The sequence below is a fragment of the Triturus cristatus genome, chromosome 1_2, assembly GCF_964204655.1.
Source record: "Triturus cristatus chromosome 1_2, aTriCri1.1, whole genome shotgun sequence".
In the NCBI taxonomy this organism is placed as follows: domain Eukaryota; kingdom Metazoa; phylum Chordata; class Amphibia; order Caudata; family Salamandridae; genus Triturus; species Triturus cristatus.
In genome coordinates, this window is record NC_140580.1 from 348,867,238 (window position 1) to 348,890,736 (window position 23,499).

A 23,499-nucleotide genomic window follows, 5' to 3' on the forward strand; every position below is an offset into this window, starting at 1 on the left:
ATTACGGGGCTGATTATGATGTAGGGCGATCGCCACCGCCTGCATGGCGGTGGCGATCCGCCCTACATTTCCCTCCGCCCGCCACCCATTTCCCCCCGCCTGATTTCCTCATTTGCACCAGTGGGGAACACCCTCTGGTGACAACGCTGGCACTATATGTGTGCAGCGCTATCTGTACTATAGAAAGGGCCACACAAGCTTTTGTGCCCCTTTCTGTAATACCAAAGTGCCCCAGGGCACGCAAAGCAGGTGCATATGCCCATTGTGCCCACTGGGCACTTTCCATATTATGGTCCCCAGATTTACATTCATGGGGTCCCTTTGATTAGAAGACCCTAAACGTAACTAAAAAACGTGAAATATATGGAAACTTCTATAGACAAAGATGAGTTTTGGGATAGACGATAAACCTAGATGGTAACGTTTATGTAGAGTGCTCATACAGAGTATGAACTATATAAAAACTTAAAATATACAGGCAGTACTGGTGGGCAGACTGAAGTTACACAGTGTCTTCCAGCCAATGAAACATTGTGCCCTAAAAGGCATTGTCACTAGACTGTGCACGGTTACCAAGGCAGCCCCGCAACCGCCTGGTTAGCCGAAGACTCCAAACATAATCATAAATAAAAATGAGAGTTTATCTGAGTTCACTTACATAGAAAAGGGTCATTGAAAGAGGGGAAGCATGAAGAGGAAATTAAAAATAACTAACAAGGGATATGGTGTTAATGTGGGATTGTGAAAGAGGTGATAAAGGTGCATAGATCTTTATTGAAAACAAAAACCTTATAGGAAAACCTTCCATCAAAATGGAGTTAAATATGCCTTCACAGTATAGTTTTGGCTTTTCCATTTTTATCAAAACGGGGTGTAGATGGCAAAGTACATACAAGGTAAATCAAATGGGCAACTTGGAAACAAATGTGGTGAGTGGTAACCAAAGCAAGTCCTTTTTGATCAGTAGGGGTGTAGAGGTGGCATATGCAAGATCTAGTCTATAGTGATGACATGTTACACCAAGCTTGATTCGAGATTTTAGTAGTGTCCTTCCAGTTGGAGGTGATAATCTGAAAAGTAATAGCTATAAACAAATCAATAAATTTACCCAAGCTTCCCTGCGCATTCCATATGGAAGAGGAACTACCCAGAAAAACATGTACAATATGAAAGGGTAGATACAATTTCATTCAACTTCTTCCAAATAAGTAACCAAAAACCCTTGACCAAAGGACAAAGAAAGAGCATATGGAGTAAGTCACTATTACCATGAGGGCAAGACCAGCATTTCGTATTGTCTATTAATCTGAACTTGTGAAGATCTGTTGGGGTGAGGAAAAGCCTATTATAGAAATAGTATAGAGTCTGCGTAGTGCTCGCTGATCGGACGGAGGTATGAAATTTTGCCCCTTATGTTAAATGGTTTTTTTTCTTATTGTTATCTTTACATTACAATCTAGCTGCCGCTTATCATTCCCTCTTATCTCTCTTTTCTCCCCCTCCTTTCTTTCTTTGCTTCTTTCTTTCCCCTTCCCCTCTTTCCTAAATACTAAATTGCCCTCCCTAAATATAGGTTTAGAAAGTTCAAATTGGTTTCCATCACATATTTCTTAATATAGTCCCAATTTTGTTATTCCAGTTTCTAGTGATGTTACTATTTGACCTTTGTTTGTACAATGCATACTGATGTTTTGCTTTGTATTTCATCTCAATAAAGCCTTCTAAACTTTAAAAACAAAACGGGGTGTAGATTTTCCAGGAACGAGGCAGAATTTTGGGTGACACTGATCAATTGAAAGGAATCATAGCTATTTTTTTGCAACATGAGAACGTGGTGAATTGCTGCTGCACCTTAACACAGCTGAATGTTGTGGGTAGCAGGGTTCAGAATGCTGATTTTGTAGCAATTGTCATTACACAACAATGACTGATCACTCTCATTACAAAAGTGTTGCAGGAAATCACATATTTCTAGCAGGATATGAATCAATATGTTTAATAGTGTTCTTTGTTGACTACTAAGGGAGAAATTAAGTTGTCTTGCCACTTCCTCATTCTGGTTACAGGTTTCAGGTCACCAGAACTTCCAGTCAGGGACTGAGCAAAGAAAGGGAAACTGGAAGATCTGCGTCACCTATAAACTGAAGCAATGCAAATGCGAGTGGGCTTTTGAAGCTCTGCTTGTGTATAGGGTAGTGTAGGGGATTAAAAGCCCTAAAAATGTTTTAACACCAGCCCTATGTTACACCAAGTGAATGAGCAGATACAGCAAACATGTTTTTTCCTTATGATATGGGTTAAGAAACTTCTTCCAACAAAACAGATTTTTAAAAAATTAGCAAATCGTTTACTTTACTCTTCAATTACCTAAGTATGTCATCTAAAAAGACACCAGTTTTACCTTCAGTACTGAAGACAAACTCTTTAAATATTTCAAAACGTCCTGGGGGTCAGGGCGTGCTTACCCTGTCCAATTATGTTTTTTTCTACATTTATTTAACCATTTACCATGTCCATAAATGTTGTAAAGGCTGCCACAACATATTGCTCATGTTTTGGCCAGCCAATAAGGTTTGGCTATTCCCCTTTAAACTTGCCAATCAGAGAAAAGCTGGACACCAGCAGTCCAGATATACCTAACATTTAACCCCTTTATGCCCAACCTGAGCCCCCTTCCCCCACTTTTAATGCTAATTTCTTGAAACGGTGGAATAGATTTACACCAAATCACTGAAAGCATGCTTCCTGAGTACATTTCTAACTTTTTTCCAAATTTGATGCAATTCAGTTCAGCCATTTTTTCCTGTATTAGAGAGAAAGCTTTCCTTGGGACCACCCCTTCCTGCCCTCTTTTTCTTGGCCCCTGCATGATGGATCGTACACTTAGTCTATCTTGTGAGTCTCATTTGCCTTGGGGTAACCTCTCAGAACAGGTTTGAAACAATCATCCACTTAGTACCACTCGGGGGTGGAGCGCCTCAGCCAAAACTTCCCTTGAGGGAAATCTAATTTGTCACCGCCACTTGACTTTAATTGCCTAATCTTGATCCCGGCTCAGGCTCTTCGCAAGGGGGGCAGTGCGCTGCCTGTTCTGCTGCCTGACTCCACTGCCCTGACTGAGCACCTGCCGCTTGACTCTACCGACCGACTGAGTGACTACGCTTCTTCCGCTGCCGGACCCCATGCTTCCCACTGCCCGTGTTGTGCTTTTTTCACACCCCTCTTCCCAGCCTCCAGTAACCGTCGGACCCAGCGCTCCTCCTCGCCCGTGGAAGGGTTAATTTCTGTGCGGGGGAGACAGTGAGTGTCCACAGCTCGGAGCCGGCAGCCGCTGCCATCTGTCAGCGGAGGTGGAGGGTTTTGGTTGGAGAAGGGTCTGTCTGGATGAGACTGACCCTGGGTGCTCACTGTCCCTCTACCGCAGAAGGATGCCTGTTGCAAGACTCAGCCTGTGCAAGAAGGCTCGTATTACTGGGGTGCAATAGTGGCCCCCTCTGTCCCTAGGATTAAAGACCACCACCCAAGTCCTTAGGGTGACTACCCCCTGTCCTTGTGGTAGGGAGCAAGGGAGTCCTGGTCCTTAGTGAGCAAGAGGGACCCCTCTTCATATTTCAAACCAGAACCCCGGGTTTGCAAAAATAAAAGAAAACCACAGTATTTTAGATTTTCCCAGCTTTCTGAAAAATGTGGAGGGCCACTGGGGTGAAGCGGATCATCCCTCCTCGGCAGGGAATAGAAGGAACTTCTCCTTAAAAGTGAGGAAATTAGCTTGGATTGTCCGGATATCTGGGGACTGGAAATCCACAATAATCTGAATGGATTCTACACTGGATTTGAAAGAGAAAACACAAGTCGACCGGGATCCACAGGGCAGCTTTCGATTTTTGGGGTTTTCGCTGCTGTGGAAGTTTCTGTTTTTTGGACTCTCCTCGCTCTGAAAGGTCCCTCTTTTGAGGGCCAGGACACCAGGACCCCCCCCCCCCCTCCCCCGGAAGGGCTCGGGGGCTCTGAGGATGTATGACAGAGTGGATGTGTCGAGCCCCAGCCCGTACATCATGATTGACTTCTACTGCCAGAACCAGGCCTGCCTGATGGCCGACAAGGGGCTGGGGCACCCCGTGCCCTTCGGGTCCCCATTCGGAACCCGCACTGAAGCAGCTCCAGCCACTGAGGCGCGCGCCGTGGAGAACACTTGGCGATGCAGAGCCAGTCTTACTCTTGCAGGTCACCCATTCATTGCGATGTGTGTCAGAGTGGATGGATGGACGTCAGTCCAAGAGATACCCCAATGGTGGACGTTTGTGACTCCTTTTAGTCCGGTGGCCCACTATGTGGGTAAACGTCTACCGACACCATTATTTCCATATTTGTTCTCCTTGGCCTCGTGAACAGCGGCTGCCGTGTGTCACATTGACATGGAATTTTGAGGACGTGACCTACATAGACATGTAAAGTTGAATCCCTGAACCCCAGTATGTTTTTGTGTGCTCTAAGTGGAATTTGCAAATGGCTTCCAGTGCGAATTTAGCGGAGTCAAAAGTCTACAGATATTCGGATGACTTCAATCCAAATCATCAGTTTTGGCCTCCATTAGGTTTTCAAGTGCATGCACCGAGATGTAGAACTGCTTGTGCGTGTTGGTTTCCAGTGACACGTTGTGCAGCAAGTATGACTTTTGTTCCTGCGTGAAAAGTGTACTATGCATCCGTCTGCAGATTGTAATAGCATTTCGATAGCGCTTACGAACATTTATCTTTTCGCAGATGAGTTTCAACTGGATTGAGGAGCCGCCTGTAGTGATGTTTGGTGATGGTGAGCCACACAGGTGCAGCCTGGTTTGTATTGTGTCAGAGGAAGGTTCACACACTACCCTGACAGCCTTGCTATGAGTGTGAGATTGTGACTACATCTTCCCACTCCTTGCTTTAATGCCTCATGTAGGAAAACAGTGCCGGGTGCAAAAGACTGGTCTCGGTCTGTCAACAAAAATTACACACTTCTCTCATTCACAGTTCTTTCTAAACCTTGTCTTTGGGATTGGCCAGAATGTTGCTTGTATAATAGACACAATGTCAGCTTTTTGGCCAAGGCCGTTCCCCCGCACCAGACAGACTTGTGCTGGAATTTGAAAAGGGTCGGTTTTCACACATCGATACCCTGCACTTTATCAGTAGCTTCAGATGTGGCCGCAAAAACGTGTATGTGTGCAGTGTCTATGGAGGAGTATACATCAAGATGCACATTTATGTCCCAGTACAACTGGGATCCTGCTCAAATGCCCAACACTCACCACTGCTGCTGGGAATGGGGAACATCTGCGGACTTTGGACCTGTACCTTCCACCTCTCCACTCACCACTCTTGACCTGGAGGTGAGCTGGAGGAGGAGGCGGACGGCGTTTACCAGCAACACCATGATTGGTGCTCTTGATGGAACTTTAAAGATGCCCCTTGGGCTGAAACCAAAACTGTCTGTTCCTACCGCGGTGCCCGAGGAACTTTGGCTGATGCCCGGTGGAGCTGTCATATGCAGCTATAGAGGAGTTTGGCTCTGGTTCATCCCTTGGCCGGCACCTACCCAGCTGGACATCAGACATCATTTCCCTTGCCTCCCCGTTGTGTTTTCCTACCTGCATTCCCAACCCCCTTCTACCATTCCCCCTCTACTTCTTCACTCCCCATAAAACGTGTGTACGCGCTAATAATCTCACAATATTGTGTAATCTCATGTTTTTTCTTCCCTCCTATGTCTATACTTATCTATGTAATTATGGAACCTGTAACTCACTGATCCTCATGTAAAGCGCTCTAATACCCCCGGGTCTAGCCAGCGCTATATAAAACTTTGCAAATAAAAAAGAAAGAAATAAAATAATCTTGTCTTGCATGCTCATTTCCCAAAGAGAGTGGTACGGAAGGATTGCCAAGTTGAAACAGTGTACTACACACGTAAAAGCTTACCTTGCGATGGCAATGGCTCTGAAGTTCCTACTGCCATCTGAGATGGCCTTCTGAATTGCTGTCCGCTCAGCACAGATGCCCAAAGTGTAGCATGCATTCTCCACATTGCAGCCTGCAGTAAAGAGACAGGCAGTATGGGTGATAAAAGAGTTTAAATTAATTACGGCTATTTTCTTATGAGAGTGGCTCTGAAAACACCAATATTTAAGAAGTTCACAACAATGTAGTGAAAGAGAGCTACTTTCACAGCAACTTTTTCTATAACACCCAATCCACAGTTTTGCCATTTACAAGCATGGTTATGTTAATATGTTATGTTAATATAATTTATATTGCGTACAAATCACCCTGTTATATCGTGGACAAATCACCCAGTTATATCGTGCACAAATCACCCAGTTATATCGCGCACAAATCACCCAGAGAGGGGCTTCTTGGTGCAGAGCAAAAAACACAGGCAATACCTGAAGCTGCAGAATTAAAAGAGCAATGTCTTAAGTAGTTTCCTAAATTGGAGATGCTCAGTGCAGGGAGGGGTAGCCTGTTCCTATGCAGAAGGGCTAGGTAAGAAAAAGACCTGCCCCCCGTCCGGGTCCTCCTGACCCGTGGGACTTTCAGCAAAGCTATATGACTGGATCTTAGAAGTCTTGCTAAACAATAGAAGGTAATTTAGAATATAGGTAGCTGGGACCCAGGGAGTTGTGTGTTCAGCAGCAGATTTTAAAAATAAATATTTTTTTTGAGCAGTAAAAAATGATGGGAACTCAGATGGGGGAGGATGCCGCTCCAGCTAGCAGATTGCAAATGAGACAAGCAGTGGTATTTTGCACAATTTAAAGTTAGATAATAGCGTCTCATTTGCAGAGGCCAGTACAGCATTGCCATAAACCAAATGACTGATGACTAATGCTAGTACCAGAGTTTTCCTCAGTGAGAGGGGGTGGGAGGTGAAAACTCTCCTCAACAGGTGCATCATGTAAAAACAGATGCTAGTGGTAGACAAGATCTACTCTTTCATAGAAAGAGTTTTGTCGCATCGGTCACCCAGGGTCTTGACTCCTTGTTTGGGGCTCGGAGCTGCACCAAGTTCCAGACACCATCAGTCGGAGACTCAAAGCTGTTGAACCTTGCCAAACAACATAATCTCAGTTTTGCCTGCATTCAACGGAAGGCAAATAACTGTCACCCAGTCGACAATTGCTTTAATCCCGGATGAAAAACATTGTTTAACTTTGTCTAGATTTTCATCAAAGAAAATTAGTATCTGCGTATCATCAGCATAATATATTAACATGAATCCAAAGGCTTTGATGATCTTAGTATGGGCGGGCCACATAGATGTTAAAAAGCCTATGGCTGAGACAGGAGCCCTGTGGCACACCCTTGTCCAGTAACATGGTGCAGGATTTTTAGGAGCCCAGAGTGATAGTTTGGGTTTTGTTGTTAAGAAAATCCTCAAACCATTGCAATGATAAGCCCTGGATTCCAATCACCTTAAGGCTTGTATCAACCTGGGATGAGATACAGTATCAAATGCTGCACATAAATCCAGCAACACAAGCAAGGATGGAATGTTGGCATCGAGGGAGCATCTGATCCTGTCAGTGACAGCTACCAGGGCAGTCTCTGTGCTGTGGAAAGGCCCTCAACCCAGATTGTGATGGGTCCAGAATCTTATTGGCCGCAAGGTAGTTCATAAGTTGCTTATTTATTTGGCCTTCCAAGAGCTTGTCCAGTAAAGAAAGCAGTGAAGTCGGCAAATAGTTGGTTAGGTTCACAGGAGACAGGTTGGCCTTATTTTCAATCAGCATCACCTGTGTCCCTTTCTAAACCGAAGGGATCTTCCTGGTATTGATGGATAAATTAAATAGAGAGCATATGGCAGCGGCCAGCTGAAAAGACAAGATAGCAAAGATCCTGGAGGAACAAATATCCAAAGGAGATCCTGATTTAGCTGTAGCAAGTGCTTTCTGGATTAACTCAGGTGAGAAATTGCTAAAGTTGCCGACGTGTGTAATGCAGTTAGAAGGAGGTGAATTAGATTTAATCTCCTTGCAGTCCTGGCCAGATGAACTAGGGAAGTTATGATAAATTACTTTGATTTTGTCTTCAAAGTAATTGGCAAGAGAGTCACATAGTGTTTGTGATGCAAGTTTTTCTTGTGAGCAGGCAAGGGAGTTGATAAAAGCATTCAGCACTTTAAATAACTCTTGAAATGAATTACCTGCCTGGCTAATTTGGATCGAAATGTGACACTCCCACGCTCTTTTGATATTTCTACAGTAAATCATTAAGGATGCTCTATTGGCCTCCTTACCAGATGGATTGTGTGTCCTGCGCCATTGGCTCTCCATCTTTTTGCAGGAGGCTTTCTCTGATCTCAATGCAGCTACATACCATGGTGCATGGGTTCCATATTTAGACGAAGAACAAGATTTGATGGGGGCAACCTTGTCAAGCACCAAATTTAAGGCACTATGGTAGCGTGCTAGTGCTTGGTCCACATTTGGATTTATGGACACAGCATTGAACTCATTCTCTTTAATAAAAGCATTGGGAGTGACTTTATGCCATGATCTTGATGTGCTTTTAGCAGCTATTTTCGCTTTTCCTATTCCTATTTTCTTGGGAATATGGAAATGGGTTAGAGAATGGTCCGCCCAGAGGAGTGGTTGGGAGGTTTTCAAGTCAGGGATGTGTAATTCGTAAAGATTAAATCCAACATATGCCCCGCCATACGAGTGGGTCCATTGACTTTCTGATATAGACCAAGCGTGGCCTAATTGCATGCAAGTGTGCAGTCTTCGCTTAAGAGGAGTCCTCCGCATAAAAATTAAAACCACCAAGCAAAAGAAATTGTTGGGATGCCAGAACATGGGTTGCTGTGGCGTCTGTAAGACACTGACTGAACTCTTTTTGGGCCCTGGAAGACGATACAACAGGGCTCCTTTACAAAAATCATTGGGTGAGAGTTCAAACTTAAAAATACAAATGTCAGCCCAGTCAACATGGAGAGTATCTATGAGTGAAAATGTAAGAGTATCTTTAAAAACTATGTCTATTCCACCACATGTACTGCTGTCTCTGTCAAATCTAAGTATGCCATAGTGGCTGGGAGGGCCAACGCAATAGCTGACAGAGTGGTGGGACTCAACCAGGTTTCGGTGAGGTAATCAACCTCAGGTGACAATGAGGAAAAGTAAATCCCAGAGCTCAGTTGCATGCTTTGGCAGAGACATAACGTTGCAAAGAATATTGTCCAAACACAGAGGAATCTGGTGCTGGGACATTAAAGAGGAACTGTGTATTAGATTGTTAGCCGGCAATTTAGGTGCGCATTGCTCTCCATGGAGGCATTGAAATTTGCAATTTCTGAAAGCGACAGGGCCTTCAAGTATGGATGAAAAGGAGCCCTTACACAGGGTGCCAGAAGGAGTGTCAACTCTATACAAATTGTCGATTTTAAATAACTCTTCAAAAGAGTAGGTGAATGTGGCAGGAGACCGGACTTCAGATGTTAAAGAGGCAGGGGTCCTGGCTCCTGGTGACAGTCGGGTGTGGACAGGCGCAGACGGGCTTGGTTCAGGTGCACCTTAGGCATGCCTTAAGCACGCCATTGGCACACCTGCTGCTCGTTATTGCCAGCATCAGCATTAAATAGCCAAACAGGATGTAAGCATCCCAGGATGCTTGTTTCTGGTCCGGGGAGGACCTGGCTTGGCAGTTCGGGCTGGACTGTTCCCATGTGGAACAGGGTCAAGACTGATTTGCATATGGCTGGGTCCAAACTGTGGTGGCATAGTGAGCAAAAGAACGATGGATTAAATCCAGATCCTTGTGATTGGTGGTGAATGTTTGCATTGTTCAGCACTCCCTGTCACTGGAGTGACCGACTTCTTTGGAGCGGTCAGAGCGCGTCGCGCTATTTGCTGCATTTTTGCCGGTTGAGAGGCATTTTTAAACATTGTCCCTGTTTTTGTATTTAGTTTAAGGTTGTTTTGCTTTTTCCCTTGTTTTTAAACTCTGCCCACTCACTTGCACAATAATCGTGTTTTCACCGCGCCTTTGCGGGTCCTTTTCCCGGTACTTGCAACTTTGGCGGCCATCTTAGGGCAGTATAGGACAGTTGGAGGCGACATCGGATTGGTCGGGGGAGCGTCACAAGGACGCTTGACCTCTCTTAAGGAGGCCATGCGGACGCGCAGCGGTTATGCGCAGCGGGATCGCCGGATCACCGCCGGAGTCACACCAGAGTCCAGCCCGTCTGTGCCCGTCCGGGCCCAGACGGGCCTAGGGCCAGATCTATCGGGAAAAATGCCTGCTATGAGGATTACTTACTCCGGTGAGGATCTCCTTTCTCTGCGCCCCCCAATAGATGCATCATGTAAGTATATGCACAAATGTGTTAAACCGTTTTTGGGCTGTAGGAGCTGTCAGCTGACGGAGTCAGTAAAGCGCAGGAATGTCCTATCTATGGCACTGTTGAATTGTAGATCTCTCCCCAGCAATTCTTTAGAAATTAACTTTCTTATACAGGACCTGAACCTAGATGTCCTGTTTTTGACAGAAACCTGGATTACGCCGGGTGCCGGGGCGGACGTAGTCCAAGCCCTCCCCCCAGGCTTTCTAATATACCATCTGGATAGACCTGTGGGGCGAGGGGGCGGCATTGCCATTATTTATAGAGATATTTTTGTGTGTAGGGCTCAGCTCGGAGGGGTGCTAGACTGTGAGAGCTGTCAGTTCTCTCTTAGGATTTCACCTACGCTGTCGGTGTCAGATCTATTGGTCTACCGCCCCCCAGGTTGTGTGGGTAATTTTGCTAGTTCGCTGATGGAGACTGCCATGCCGTTAGCTGCCTCCACGGCCAACTTTTTAGCGTTAGGAGATTTCAACCTCCATTTTAACGATCCCGGAGACCTCATAGCGGCAGACTTGCTGGGCAATTTTAAAGCCTTTGAGCTGAGTCTTTCCAACTCGGGAGACACGCATATTAAGGGTCATCTGTTGGACCCCATCTTTTCCAACATGCCCTTTCTCAAAACTATGCCCCCTTTGCCCCTTCCGTGGTCAGATCATTTTCTGGTGCCTTTTACTTGGCATATAGAACGTGCAACGATCCCTCTCCCAAAGGCTCATTCTATGGAGAGAGCCTGGTCCAGGCTGTCAGTCGACAGCTGGACTACTATTCTGGAAGGTTCGTGCCCTTCACCTGCTGTGGACCCGGCATGCGCAGATGCAAATATTAACCAGTGGCTGACCAGCTCTTTGGATGCTATCATTCCTAGGAAAAGAATGTTAATAAGGTCCTTGGTACACTCCCGATTTGAGATCACTCAGGAGGGGCTGTAAGAAGTTGGAGAGGGCATGGAGAAAGGAGGGGGTAGAGGCGAGGCGAAAGGATTATCGCACGGCAATGAGGGCGTATAAAACTGCTCTCCGTCTTGCGAAGGCTCAATTCTTTGAGAAGAGAATATATAGGTCCGTCAATTCCTCCAGAGAAACTTTTAAGGTGGTAAATGAACTTCTTAAAGTTCCTGAGCCTTTGGTAACCCTCGACAGCCCTGGCGAGAAATGTAAGGAGCTTGCAAACTATTTCAACATGAAAATAGTCAATATTCTTAGCACCCTACCACAGGTTGCCCGCACTACATTTATAGGTAACCATTCTCGAGGTGTCCGTGTTTACTTGGATACCCTTGGGCCAGTTTCAGTGGATGAAGTTCGCAACAAATTGGGCTCGTTGAAAAGTGGTTCCCCTAGGGACCCGGTCCCTATGAGATTTTTGAAACAGGTAGCAACTTCTATCGCAGCCCCAGTTGCGGACCTTATCAATGCATCCTTTGCGCAGGGTTTGGTACCACCGAGCTGGAAAAGGGCAGTGGTAAAGGCTCTGTTGAAAAAAACAAATCTAGACTCGTCTGATTTGGCAAATTTCAGGCCTATCTCCCTCCTCCCTGGTCTCAGCAAGATCGCCGAAAGACTGGTGAATCGGCAGTTGTCACACTTCTTGGAGTTTAATGGCTTGCTACGAGGTTCCCAAACAGGTTTCCGGCCAGGTCAGGGTACTGACACTGCCCTTCTGGCAGTCGTTGAGGAAGCGAGGAGCATTTTGGATCCGGGAGGGTCAGTGGCAGTGATCCTCCTGGACCTCAGTGCTGCGTTCGACACGGTGAACCATCAAGTGTTGATCCAACGGCTGGCAGATATAGGGGTGGCAGGTGACGCGCTGAAGTGGCTTAAGTCATTTCTTTGCAACCGGACGTATCAGGTCTGGGAAGGTAGCGAACGTTTGGCGTCTATCCCCCTCCAGTGTGGTGTGCCTCAGGGCTCCTCCTTGAGCCCCACATTGTTCAATGTATACATGGCCCCCCTGGAGGATGTGGTGGCCCCATTTGGCATTAAGATCGTCAGCTATGCTGACGATACGCAGTTGGTGGTCACCCTATGCCAACTTGTGGAGAACCCCGACTCGCTACATTCCTGCATGTCTAAGGTCCACACCTGGATGTGTGAATCAGCTTTGAAGCTGAATGGTTCAAAGACCGAACTAATACTGCTCGGATGCAAATCCCCCTCTCTTCCCCTGTCTAGCTGGCCCAGTTGCATGGGAGCTTTGCCGAGCCCTAAAGAAGAGATTAAAAGCTTGGGTTTCTGGCTGGAACGAGATCTTTCCTTCAAGACCCAGGCAAAAAAAACAGCAGGAGTGTGCTTCGGTCTCCTCCGTTCAGCTCGGAAAGTTCTCCCCCTGCTACCTTGGCCATCTAGGAAGCTACTTGTTCAGGGGCTTATTGTATCTAGATTAGACTACAGCAATACCATCTTTTTAGGTGCCCCTGAAGCTACGTTTAATAAACTTCAGCAAGTACAAAATGCCGCGGCTAGGCTACTTATGAATACACCTAGGATACAATCAGCCAGACCCGCTTTGAAAGCCTTGCACTGGCTTCCGGTGCGCGAAAGGGTCAAATTTAAGGCTCTTTGCACTGCGCATAAAATTCTTCAGGGGAAGGGACCCCCCATCCTGCGGAATTTAGCTGTGCCTTATAAAGCCAACAGGGCCCTAAGATCTGACCAAAAACACCTTCTTCAAGTCCCCAGAGTTAGAAGGGCGCGGGCTGGGGGGCGAAGATATTCAGTCAATATAGCTATCTTGTGGAACAGTCTCCCCCTGTGTTTGCGTACAGAAACGTGTTTTTTACGATTCCGGAAACTTCTTAAAACGTACCTCTTCCCTGCTTAATGCGGCCGAACTGTCGGCTTCATCTGTTTGTCACTCTGGCCAAAGCACTGGGATGCCCGAGGGTAACTATGCGCTATATAAATTTTCAATTCATTCATTCCTTTTGCTTTTGGCCCCCGCTCTTACGGAAAAACCGGAATTGTGGAGGACAAGAAGTTGGGACGGTGCAAATAAAAAATTAAGGTAAACCTAAGTACCAAATCAGGTGAACAGAAGGCATTATCAATTTCTTACCTAATGATACTCAACATATTAACCTTGATGGGGTGAAAGGCTGAGTTGATCTTTTTGAAGTTTGAAGTGATGACCTGTAGAGATCATTTAACTGAGCTACAGAGTCAGTTGTCTGAGGCATGCGGCCAGGCTTAGCAAGTAACCATCTTGTGATTATGTAAAACATTGAGGCTAATTCATAACCACAAACAAACGGCACTTAAAAAAGGCCTAGGATCTCAAGGAAATGGTGTGAGGACATTGAGATGTGTAGCTGCCCAATAGTTTTCTGTTCTGGGGTCTATTGAAACAGTCGCTTGATACCGAAACGTGCTGCATTGATGCTGAGAGGTGCCTTCCACAAAGAAAGAAATCAAAACACTTCCCTTTCCTAACTTGCTTCATGGTCCCTGCAAAAAGGGCTGCCATTGGATTGTTTGAAAAAGGAAAGCTTTCCACACTGGGTAAATACAGATAGGGACCATTTCTCACTAGGTAACTGCAAACAGGGACACTATTCTCACCGAGTAACAGCAAATAGGGACCAACCATATTCAAACAATACTTGCCTTTTGTTCCAGAGTAGAGGGTTAGTGACCTACCAGTTCAGGCTAGACTGTCCCATGAAAAGCAGTGACAAGACTGATTTGCATATAGCTGGTCTTGCATAGTGGCACTGTAAGCAAAATGGCGACCCAGTATAATGACCATTAACTGACATAGAATCAAGCATTCCATTGATCAAGTTCCGGTCTCACAGCAATTGCACTGCTTTGCATGATGGCACATGATTGTAATTCTGCATATACTGTGTATGCAATAGACAGGAGCACCTATAGATTGTTCTATCCCTGTGAACGGGAACTCCTGTTATCAGCAGGCGTGGCCTCCCAGCTCATCTGCTCACTAGCTGTTCTGTGTGTGTGTTTGGGAATTCTGGTGCACTGCTGCGATGCTGCATCTGTTATACCTGTGTGAAAGACGTTTGCATGTGAAGGAAGCCTGCACTTCTGTTAGCTTGAGAGAGTTAGAGTGTGTGCATGAGAGTTGGAGTGTGTGTATATGTATGTGTTCACGTGTGAGTGTGTGCGAGTACATGTCAGTGTGGGTGGGGTGAGAGGGAGTGTGTGTGTGTGTGTGTGTGTGTGTGTGTGTGTGTGTGTGTGTGAGATTGGGTGTGTAAAGTTTGCATTATTATTCCTGATCTGTGTGTGAAGGACACTTACACAACTGAAGTGCAGTTGTATCTCGCCTATGAAGAAACCTTGCACTGTTGTGTATGCCATGAAGACAGAGGGAGAGATAGAGAGTGTGTAGAGTTTTTACTGATTTTCCGGATATGTGTGTGTGAAGAAATCTTACACTGCTGAAGGCCAGGCTATACTTCCCCTTTTACTGTAGCTGTCTGCAATGTTCATTGAATTGCGTGAGGGAACTTTGAATTGGCGTTATCAATTCGGAGTCATGTCGCTGGTGGTAAGTTCTACACGGTGGATGACTCTGCTGTATCTGTTTTGTTTGTAAGAAGAGGCGTACACTCCTGCCGTCTATGTTGCACCTCTTCTCTGGGTTAGTAGAGGCGTGCATATATCTGGTTCTACTTGTATCCGTGTGGTGCGGTTGTTGGGAAGGTTGCACAACTGCTGGTTGATCTGTACCTGTTCTCTGTCACTTGTGGATGCCTCTTGCCTCTTCTTTTCATAAACCCTCCAAACTATTGGCTTTGTCAGTGGTAGTTTAGATATTAACCCGCTGAGTTTGCATTCATTCCATTCACTTTAATGCCAATGAGAAGGTCATTGACCACAAAGCAATATTGTTGCAATGCTACATGTCCTGTAAATGATTATTCCAAAGGCAGTGGGGGGTGGTAAATAAGCCAAAGGGACCTGGCGAGTCACATGAAGGCCCAGGTTGAACTGAAAGCTGTCCTGGAAACTTCCTTCAGTTTTTACGTACTTGGGCTTTAGAACAGCTGCTAATCAGGGGGGTGCATTTAAAAGCAGGAGTAATTGTAGTTGGAGAAGTATTGTGTTTTTCCAACTAGATATGTGGCCGCTTCAGTGACTTCTAGTTGACTTAACTTACGATGTGGATAAGATTGGGCGACTGATAGGAACATTAAATTGAATGTTTGTTGTGTATAATCCAGATGTAATTTTGGAAAATACCTCAGTGAGCAGAAGAAAATAAACAATGAGAGATTAGTTGTAGGAATAAGTGGATAAATCCTCAGTAGGTAAACTACTGTGTGGGCAAACTAAATCGCCTAGAAAATGTGTCATATCTGGAATTATTCCTGTTACAATTATTGCTTCCTTCTACAACAGCTCTGGCCAGTGTTGCAGAAATTGTGGGAGTTTCTTTTACATTTACCAAGTAGCTTCTATAAAACTAGGCAATACTGGGAAGAAATCAAATAGGTAATTTTTCAAACCATTCTGTCTAAAACCACAAAGTAATTTCCACTGCGCGCCCTACTAGTTTTAGGCAAAGCTCCGATCAAATTCTTTCTCATCTATACTCTTCACATATCTTGTTCATGACGGAAGGTCGTGGTCCCTTACATGCAGTTCCAGGCGTGACAATTTCTACAAATGTTAGAATCCCCAGGAAGCACACCTGGACATCACAGTTCCATTTCACTTAATAGACTGACCACATCTCAATGCCACATGGGTGCAACTTCATTTTGGTTCATTGATGGGGCTATTGGTTCATCTAGTTATTGATGCCCTTTTGAAATTATGTCATGCTTTGGATGAGTATCTGAAGAATAAGGTACCTATATTCCTATTTTCCCATGTTATCAATTTTAAAAAATTGGATTATTAATAATCATAACCCTTTTCAGGGTGAACACTCAAAGTCACTAAATTAACCTGTGCATCAACCCCAGAGCTTTGGCACAAAGCAGACAGGCTTAACTTAGGGCTACATGGAAAGTATTTGTGCAGTACCAAAACAGTAATAAGGTTGAAATTCAAAACAATAAAAATCCCAAACTGAATTAGAAAAATAGAGTACAATTTAATAATTATCAAAATGACACCAAAGTGGCAAACATCCAATAAGGGGTTTTGCAGAAATGAATTATTACAATGTTAAGTAGAAATAGTGCCAAGAAACAGAAAGTCCTAATAATTGACAATGGCCACAGTAAAATAGGAACATCCTGGTCAGAGATTTTAACTTCTGACTTTATTCCTATAAGTCGCAATCCACCACAGGAGTACACTTCTAAAGCCCTTGAAGACCTCAGGAGAAGTACTTAGAACTTACAGGGGGGAAGGCAGAAGCCAGCAGGAGAGTCCTGTCCAGGTCCAGTAGCCAATGGTCAGCTGGACAGTTGCAGGAAATGGCCTCTTGTAGCATGTTGTGACACTGTAGCTTTAATAGGAGGTCAGTCTTATGACCTTCGGAGTCCACTTCTCACTCATGGATATAAGAGGGAAAGCAGGTCCAGACTTCTAGGCTCTTCTCAGTTCTCGGACAGCAAGTTCAGTCCACTTCTGATCGTCCACAGATCCACTAGTGTTCTCTAGTGGGTGCATGGAGATACCACATTTTTGACTGGCACAAGCTACTGGATGGAAATTACTATTTAGGACACACTAACCAATGAGGTAAAAATTCCCAGGGGAACTTCACCAACTTTGGGCATTTTCAAGATGGCCGAACTCTTCAGCCACACTGAACTTGGGCTCTGAGGGCTCGGGGTATGTGCGGATAGTGTACTAAGGTAATCCTAGTGTGCTCCCTCATCTAACAGTAAACTCTAGTTTTAGGCAGTCCCTGTACCCAGTCCCCAGTCCCATGCGTAATGTGCTGCTCCAGTCCAGGTTTTTTTTCAAATACTGGGACTTGTATTCTAGTTTATTATATTATACAACAGGGCTACAAGTCTCACATTTCAAAGAAAAAACTAGACTGGGACAGCATATCATGCATGTACATCGGAAACTTGGCAGCAATGTATACCCCCAACAAACTCAGAGACCGAAGCCTGGTTAAATAAAGTTAAGCTTTCTATCTGGTTTCCGTGCTGGCTTCAGTACAGAGTCAGCACTCTTAGAAGTGACAGTTTTAATTAAAACCTAACATGACCTGGGCACAAACACCATTGTGGTTCTGCTTGACTTATGTGCTGCTTTCCACAGGGTATTGCGTGACATCCTATTGCAACAGCTGGAGAATGCAGGAATAGTCAGCACCATCTGGAAGTAGTTAAAATCCTTCCTCTCCAATTAAAAGCAAGCAGTATATGTCCCCATTTTACCTCGGAGTAATAGAGAGGTTAGAGTGGAATATCACAGGGCTCAGCCCTTAGTCCAAGTCTCTTCAACATCTATATTGTCCCCCCTTGCTGTCATTGAACAAGCTTAGAGCTTCAATGTGGTGTCCTATGAAGATGACATCCAGTTGATGTTTGCCTTTAAACACCTGGATGTCTCTGTCACAGCCAAGTTTCAAGGATGCTTATCAGCAGTGGCAGAGTAGATGCTTAGAAGCTGTCTCTGCTTAAACTCGGAAAAGTCTGAAATTCTAATATTTAGTTCATCCTATATATTGAATCTGTCTCATCTTTGGCCTACAGAACCGGGCCAACCTCTGGCACCTTCTACTATTGCCAACAATCTGGGAGTAAAACTAGACAATGCACTATCTTTTAAGTCACGCTTTAATACTAACTCAGGAGTCTGCTTCTCTCTGCTGAAATCTCAAGAAATTATACAAGAAAAACAGGAGCAAGCCCGTTAGCCCAGCTGAGACCGGGTATATGTGGTAACAAAAAACAATGTCTCAACAGGGAAAATGAATAAGAGGACCAATCGATACACAATTCAATCAAGGGAAGGGAAGACAAGAGAGATCAAAGGATAGAAAGGGAACAGATTTAATAATTAGATACACAATTGGTATATACAATTCAAAATAACCATAACTAACACATGTGCACTGACAGTGAAGTGAAAAAGTGAACGGCGCAGTGACATAAGTGTAAGGGTGACAACAAGGTACGGCAAAATGATTCAAATAAATTCAAGGTCGAGGAGAGTTATATACAATGGATAATTTACACATAATCATAAAGGTCTCACAGGACCCTGTAGTTAGCCGTAAATAATGCTGTCTGGTCGACGACGTTTCAACCTCCTTGCGTTGAGGTCATCATCAGGACTATGGTTATTGCAATATTTTAAATTACCTATGTGTAAGAAGAAAGGGGGAAGATAATGAATAGAGAAGCCCAGGAAAAAACAATAACTTACAGCACAGAGAATGAAAACATAATTGTTGAACTTGGCCCTTCTGGCAGGTTCACCCCTGAACGTTTTTGCTTTTTATTGGTGACTTGGTGTGGTGATTTGTTTGGTTCCGGCGCACTTTCCCTGTGTCCCAGGGTAAAGTGCGTGCACACTCTGAGTGCATGTGGTGAGATAGGCCTGCCCTCCCATAGGAATGCATGGGGAATGTATGTGTCCCGGTAGTTCCTGATGCGTGGGGTGTGCAGGCCCGTGTTTGGTATGTGCGGACTCGTGGGAGTGAATGCTGCGCGTTGATGTGTGCAGCGTGCATGTACCTGGTGTGGAAGTGCCACTTCTAGAAGTGGGCACTTCAGTGTGCAGTCTGAAATGTGTGGCTTGTCTGGCGATTGGCTGGTGAGGTCAGGTGACGGACTAGGGAATTCCCCAGAGTCAGGAGGAGTCACCCAGTGGTGAATGGGGAGTTAGCATGTTGATGGCTGGGGAGGAGTGTACCTGGGTCCTGAATAGGACAGGGCTTCCCCCACACAATGCTGGCGCCGGCCCCTGTGGTGCGTCTAATGACCCTAGCCCTGCCAGTGAATAGGGAGAGGGGCTGAGCAAAACAAAGTGCTCAGGAACCTGTTGGAACTGGTTCGCCCCTTCCCTGCACCTTAAACAAAGGGATTTCGTGTATAAAAAGGGGCTGTGTCCCCTTACAAAATGTTCTTGTTCCAAACTCGAATCTACCAGGGGCATGCTGCTGCTGGGGCCCAGGGGAAGGCTTGCCTCCCTGGGCCCTGCCCAGCCCCTGGATGCCAGATGGACTTACTGGACCTTTTTTTTGACCTGCAGCGCCTGGGAGCGCTTTATGGGCTTTAGAACGCTGTTTTGCTGGACTGGCTCTCTTTGTAGCGCCTGGGAGCGCTTGTGGGGCTTTTCAGCGCTGGGAGCGCTGTGCGTGACTTTATAGCGCTGTGAGCGCTTTTCAGCTTACGGGTGCCACCCCGCTTATTTTCGTATTTTAAGGGCCGGTGCCCACCCGGCATTTGCCCCGCCAAAGATTGCCTTTATCGAGGGAGCCTACCCCTCTTATCACGGAAACGATCACCGCTGCAGCCCGGAGTTCCCGGTCGCGTCATCCCCCTGCCGCGCTGTGATTGGTCCAGCGGGAGGGGGTGTGGCCCACGTGATCGGGGCCTCGAGAACGAAGCCGCGGCGCGAGTCTGGAAGCGGAGGAAGCGTGTGTCTCCCACCGGGGCTCCCGAGAGCGAGGGAGAGCCCCGGGTGACCAGAGGAAGGGAGGAGCACGGTCGGAGCTTGTGTGGAGGGGGCGCGAGGCACGTTGTCGGTGCCTGCCCCTTCCGCGGTGTCCAGAAGCCTCGGAGCCTCCCCATCGGATCGGAGACGACGCGGGAGTCCCCCGAACAGCCGGTGAGTGTCGAGAGGGCTGGGGGACTCCGCGCATGTGCTGGGGGGTGCAGGGGGCTGTGCTCACGAGCCCCGTGAGGCTCCAACGAGAGGGGGCTTGCCCATATTAGAGCGCTGACGCTCCAACGACCGGGGGGGTACTTCGGGAGAGCCCAGTGAGGCTCCAAAAGTTGGCACATTGTTCTCGAGCCCAGCGAGGCTCCAACGTTGTGGGGCATCGGGGGTACAGAGCCACGAAGGCTCTCGAAGGCATTGTTGATAGCCAGCGCCCAGAGAGGGCTCCAGAGGCACGCAAAGTGCCTGAGATTCATTCTACAGCTGCCCAGCACTTAGTGGGCAGCTGCAACGTTTAGGTTGGGAAGAAATTGCTCTTTGGCTGGCGCAGCTGGCGCAGCTTACCTGAGACAGCGTCCTAAGCTTGGACAAAGGCCAGTTGGCCTAGGGACTGCCACAGGTGGTGGCTTACATGTGTTCCTTTTGCTCTACACCTCTGAATGTTTTCATGCATCATGTGTTCCTTTTGCTCTACACCTCTGAATGTTTTCATGCATCATGTGTTCCTTTTGCTCTACACCTCTGAATGTTTTCATGCATCATGTGTTTCCTTTGCTCTACACCTCTGAATGTTTTCATGCATCATGTGTAACGTTCGATTATCCCTACAGGTATTGTGATACTTAGGTGGTTGTTTGCTTTCTCCTAGTACAGGTGGTGCTAGTGAGGTCCTGATTCCCTGCGCAATATTTCTCCTAAGGTGGTTAGGGTTGCGTAGGTGGTACTTTCTGATACCAGTAGTTACCGGTTGTGTGCTACATGTTATTTTGTGCTACTGTGATATTATTCCTATGTTCTAAGTGCTAATTTCTACGAAGTGCTAATTCCGGACAGCGGTCCATGTGGCCCTGTCCCCTGTACATATAATCCCTTGTAAATTCTGCCCGTGCCTGTTGGCACATTGTAGAGTGTGTGTTTTTATCTAGTGTGTTGTGTATAATACAAAGGCTATTTTTATAGAATACCTTGTGTGGAGTTTCCTTTGTGGTGGGCCTTGGGTGTTGTTGCTGGGTGCGCGCGCAAACGCTTTACACATCGCCTCAGAGATAAGCCTGACTGCTCGTGCCAAGCTACCAAGGGGGTGAGCAGGGGTTATCTTTGGCGTGTAACTTCCTTGCCCTGACTAGAGTGGTGGTTTCTGTCTGGCTTTGGCGCAAGCCCTAGCCAACCAGAAATCCCATTTCTAACATTGGTGATCAGCGGTGGGATTTGGACTTGCGTTTGCGCTGTACCGCAGCAGCAACTGGCCGCACTACAAAACTCTGCATTTAGATAAATCACATGGTATAGGGATTATTGTTCTAAGTTTGTTTTTAAGTGTCATTTCTTTGGAAATGTGTTCTTGTGCACTGTGAGTTAGGTGTCCCTAGCTCGGGAGGGTAGATAATCCCCCTTAGTGCATTGTGTTTTCTGGATTCACCAGAGGGTGGGATCCAGTGGTGGCAGCAGATGTGTGTCCAGTGCATGTATTCCCATTCCCAGTTCCCGGGGTAGTGGTACCTGTGTCACGTGGTGGTCAGGTTGAGAAATCAGTGGCGGTAGAAACTGTCTTACCAGTCTTGGGAGGGGTTTGGGGATGAATGTGTAATGCGCTGGATGAATGTGAATGTCCCATTCCCAGTTCCCAGAGTAATAGTACCTGTGTCACGTGGTGGTCAGGTTGAGAAAATCAGGGGCGGTAGAAACTGTCTTACTAGTCTGGGGGGTGTGTGTGTGTGGATGAAGGATGTGAGTTCTCTGAAATAAGGAGCTTGCTGGTTGATTGGGTGTGAGTTCTCTGGGATAGGGAACTTGCATTGGGGAGTGATTCCAAAAGTAGTGGCTGAGGTGTCTTCCAGCCCAGCGTGGTGGAAGAGGTTCAGAGTAGCCCAGCTAGGTCTCGGTGTAGGGGCTCACGGCCTGTCTCTGCGGAGAAGGAGTGGGTGGGACTGCGTGTCTCCAGGTGCCCGAAACCCAGTGTCAGGGCCTGGATGGTTTCTTTAGGAACATCAGGTCGGGGGCCTAGGCTGTACCAATAGGTCACTTGAGGAGGATCTCCCAGTGTCTAGAGGACGTGGAGCGTCTGTAATCAGAGCTCCAGTAGTCCTGGTGTCTGGCGGTACCGCTCCAGTTGGGAGGGTGCGGAAGTCCAGAGGGAGGGGTGAGAGGGGGAGGGATTCCCCAGTGGGAACCAGTAGGTCAGGGACCAGCCGGGAGGGCTGTGTCGCCACTGAGTGACCGTGGTGTCGCCACTTCTGTCCTGGGGGGTCTGCACGCACTGTCAGATGGACAGGAGGTAGTGAGATCAGCGCCAGGCAGACTGTCACACGACCCATTAGTTATGTGTCACCCTCGTTAAGTCCTGGTTCGCCAGGCATCTGACCAAAGGGTACGTCCCTCGGTTGGGGAGCCAGTAGTCGGTGTTTCCGGATCTGGACGTAAGGGCGGCTGTAGTCCTGAGGGCAGGTGGGGCTCATCTTAAGTGAAGAGACCCTGCTCTACAGTGGAAGGGGGTGCAGAGGGAGGGAGTCCTCGCCTCTGACCCCTTGGATCCCAGGTGGTAGACCAGTTGGTGGAGAGAGGTCCTGAACTGGTGGGAGAGTTGTGTTCTGGTGGGTGCTTCCCTGGGAGGGTGCGGAACCCCAGAAGTAGAGGTAGGGTGGGGCATTCTTGCCCGTGACCTCTGGTCAGCCTGAGGGTGCGGACCCTAGGTTGAAGGATCAGTGGTAGTTGGGAACTACACTGAGAGGGAGAGTGGAGAATGGCTTGTATGCCAGGGGTTACTACCCCCCACTCTGGGTTTGGCAAGGACCAGTGGTATCTGGGTGGCCTAGGGCCTGGTCCTGGCCGTGGACAACTAGGTAGTACCAGTGGGGTAGCCTAGTTGGGCCTGAGTTCTTTGTGGTTGTTTTTTTTCAGATGGAACCATGTTGATTGAGAATGGCGTAGAACCGGAGAGTGTCCCTGCAGTGCGGGCCTGCGTCCGTGTTCTATCGCCCCAAGCAGGGAAGACCATCACGGTGGTGATTGGTCTGCCCTGCGTTTTGGCTGGAAGGGGGTTGTGTTGGACTTGGCCCTTCTGGCAGGTTCACCCCTGAACGTTTTTGCTTTTTATTGGTGACTTGGTGTGGTGATTTGTTTGGTTCCGGCGCACTTTCCCTGTGTCCCAGGGTAAAGTGCGTGCACACTCTGAGTGCATGTGGTGAGATAGGCCTGCCCTCCCATAGGAATGCATGGGGAATGTATGTGTCCCGGTAGTTCCTGATGCGTGGGGTGTGCAGGCCCGTGTTTGGTATGTGCGGACTCGTGGGAGTGAATGCTGCGCGTTGATGTGTGCAGCGTGCATGTACCTGGTGTGGAAGTGCCACTTCTA

General features: G+C 47.0%; 1 protein-coding gene across 3 annotated transcripts in view; it reads right to left on the reverse strand.

The window, feature by feature from the left end:
• Positions 1-23,499, reverse strand: part of CDA (cytidine deaminase) — a 122,959-nt gene that overhangs the window by 72,961 nt on the left and 26,499 nt on the right. For all 3 annotated transcript variants that reach the window (XM_085604124.1, XM_085604134.1, XM_085604132.1), the window contains exon 3: positions 5,961-6,072. In XM_085604124.1, the coding sequence (XP_085460250.1) occupies positions 5,961-6,072 (112 nt within the window). The remainder of the gene's footprint in view (positions 1-5,960; positions 6,073-23,499) is intronic.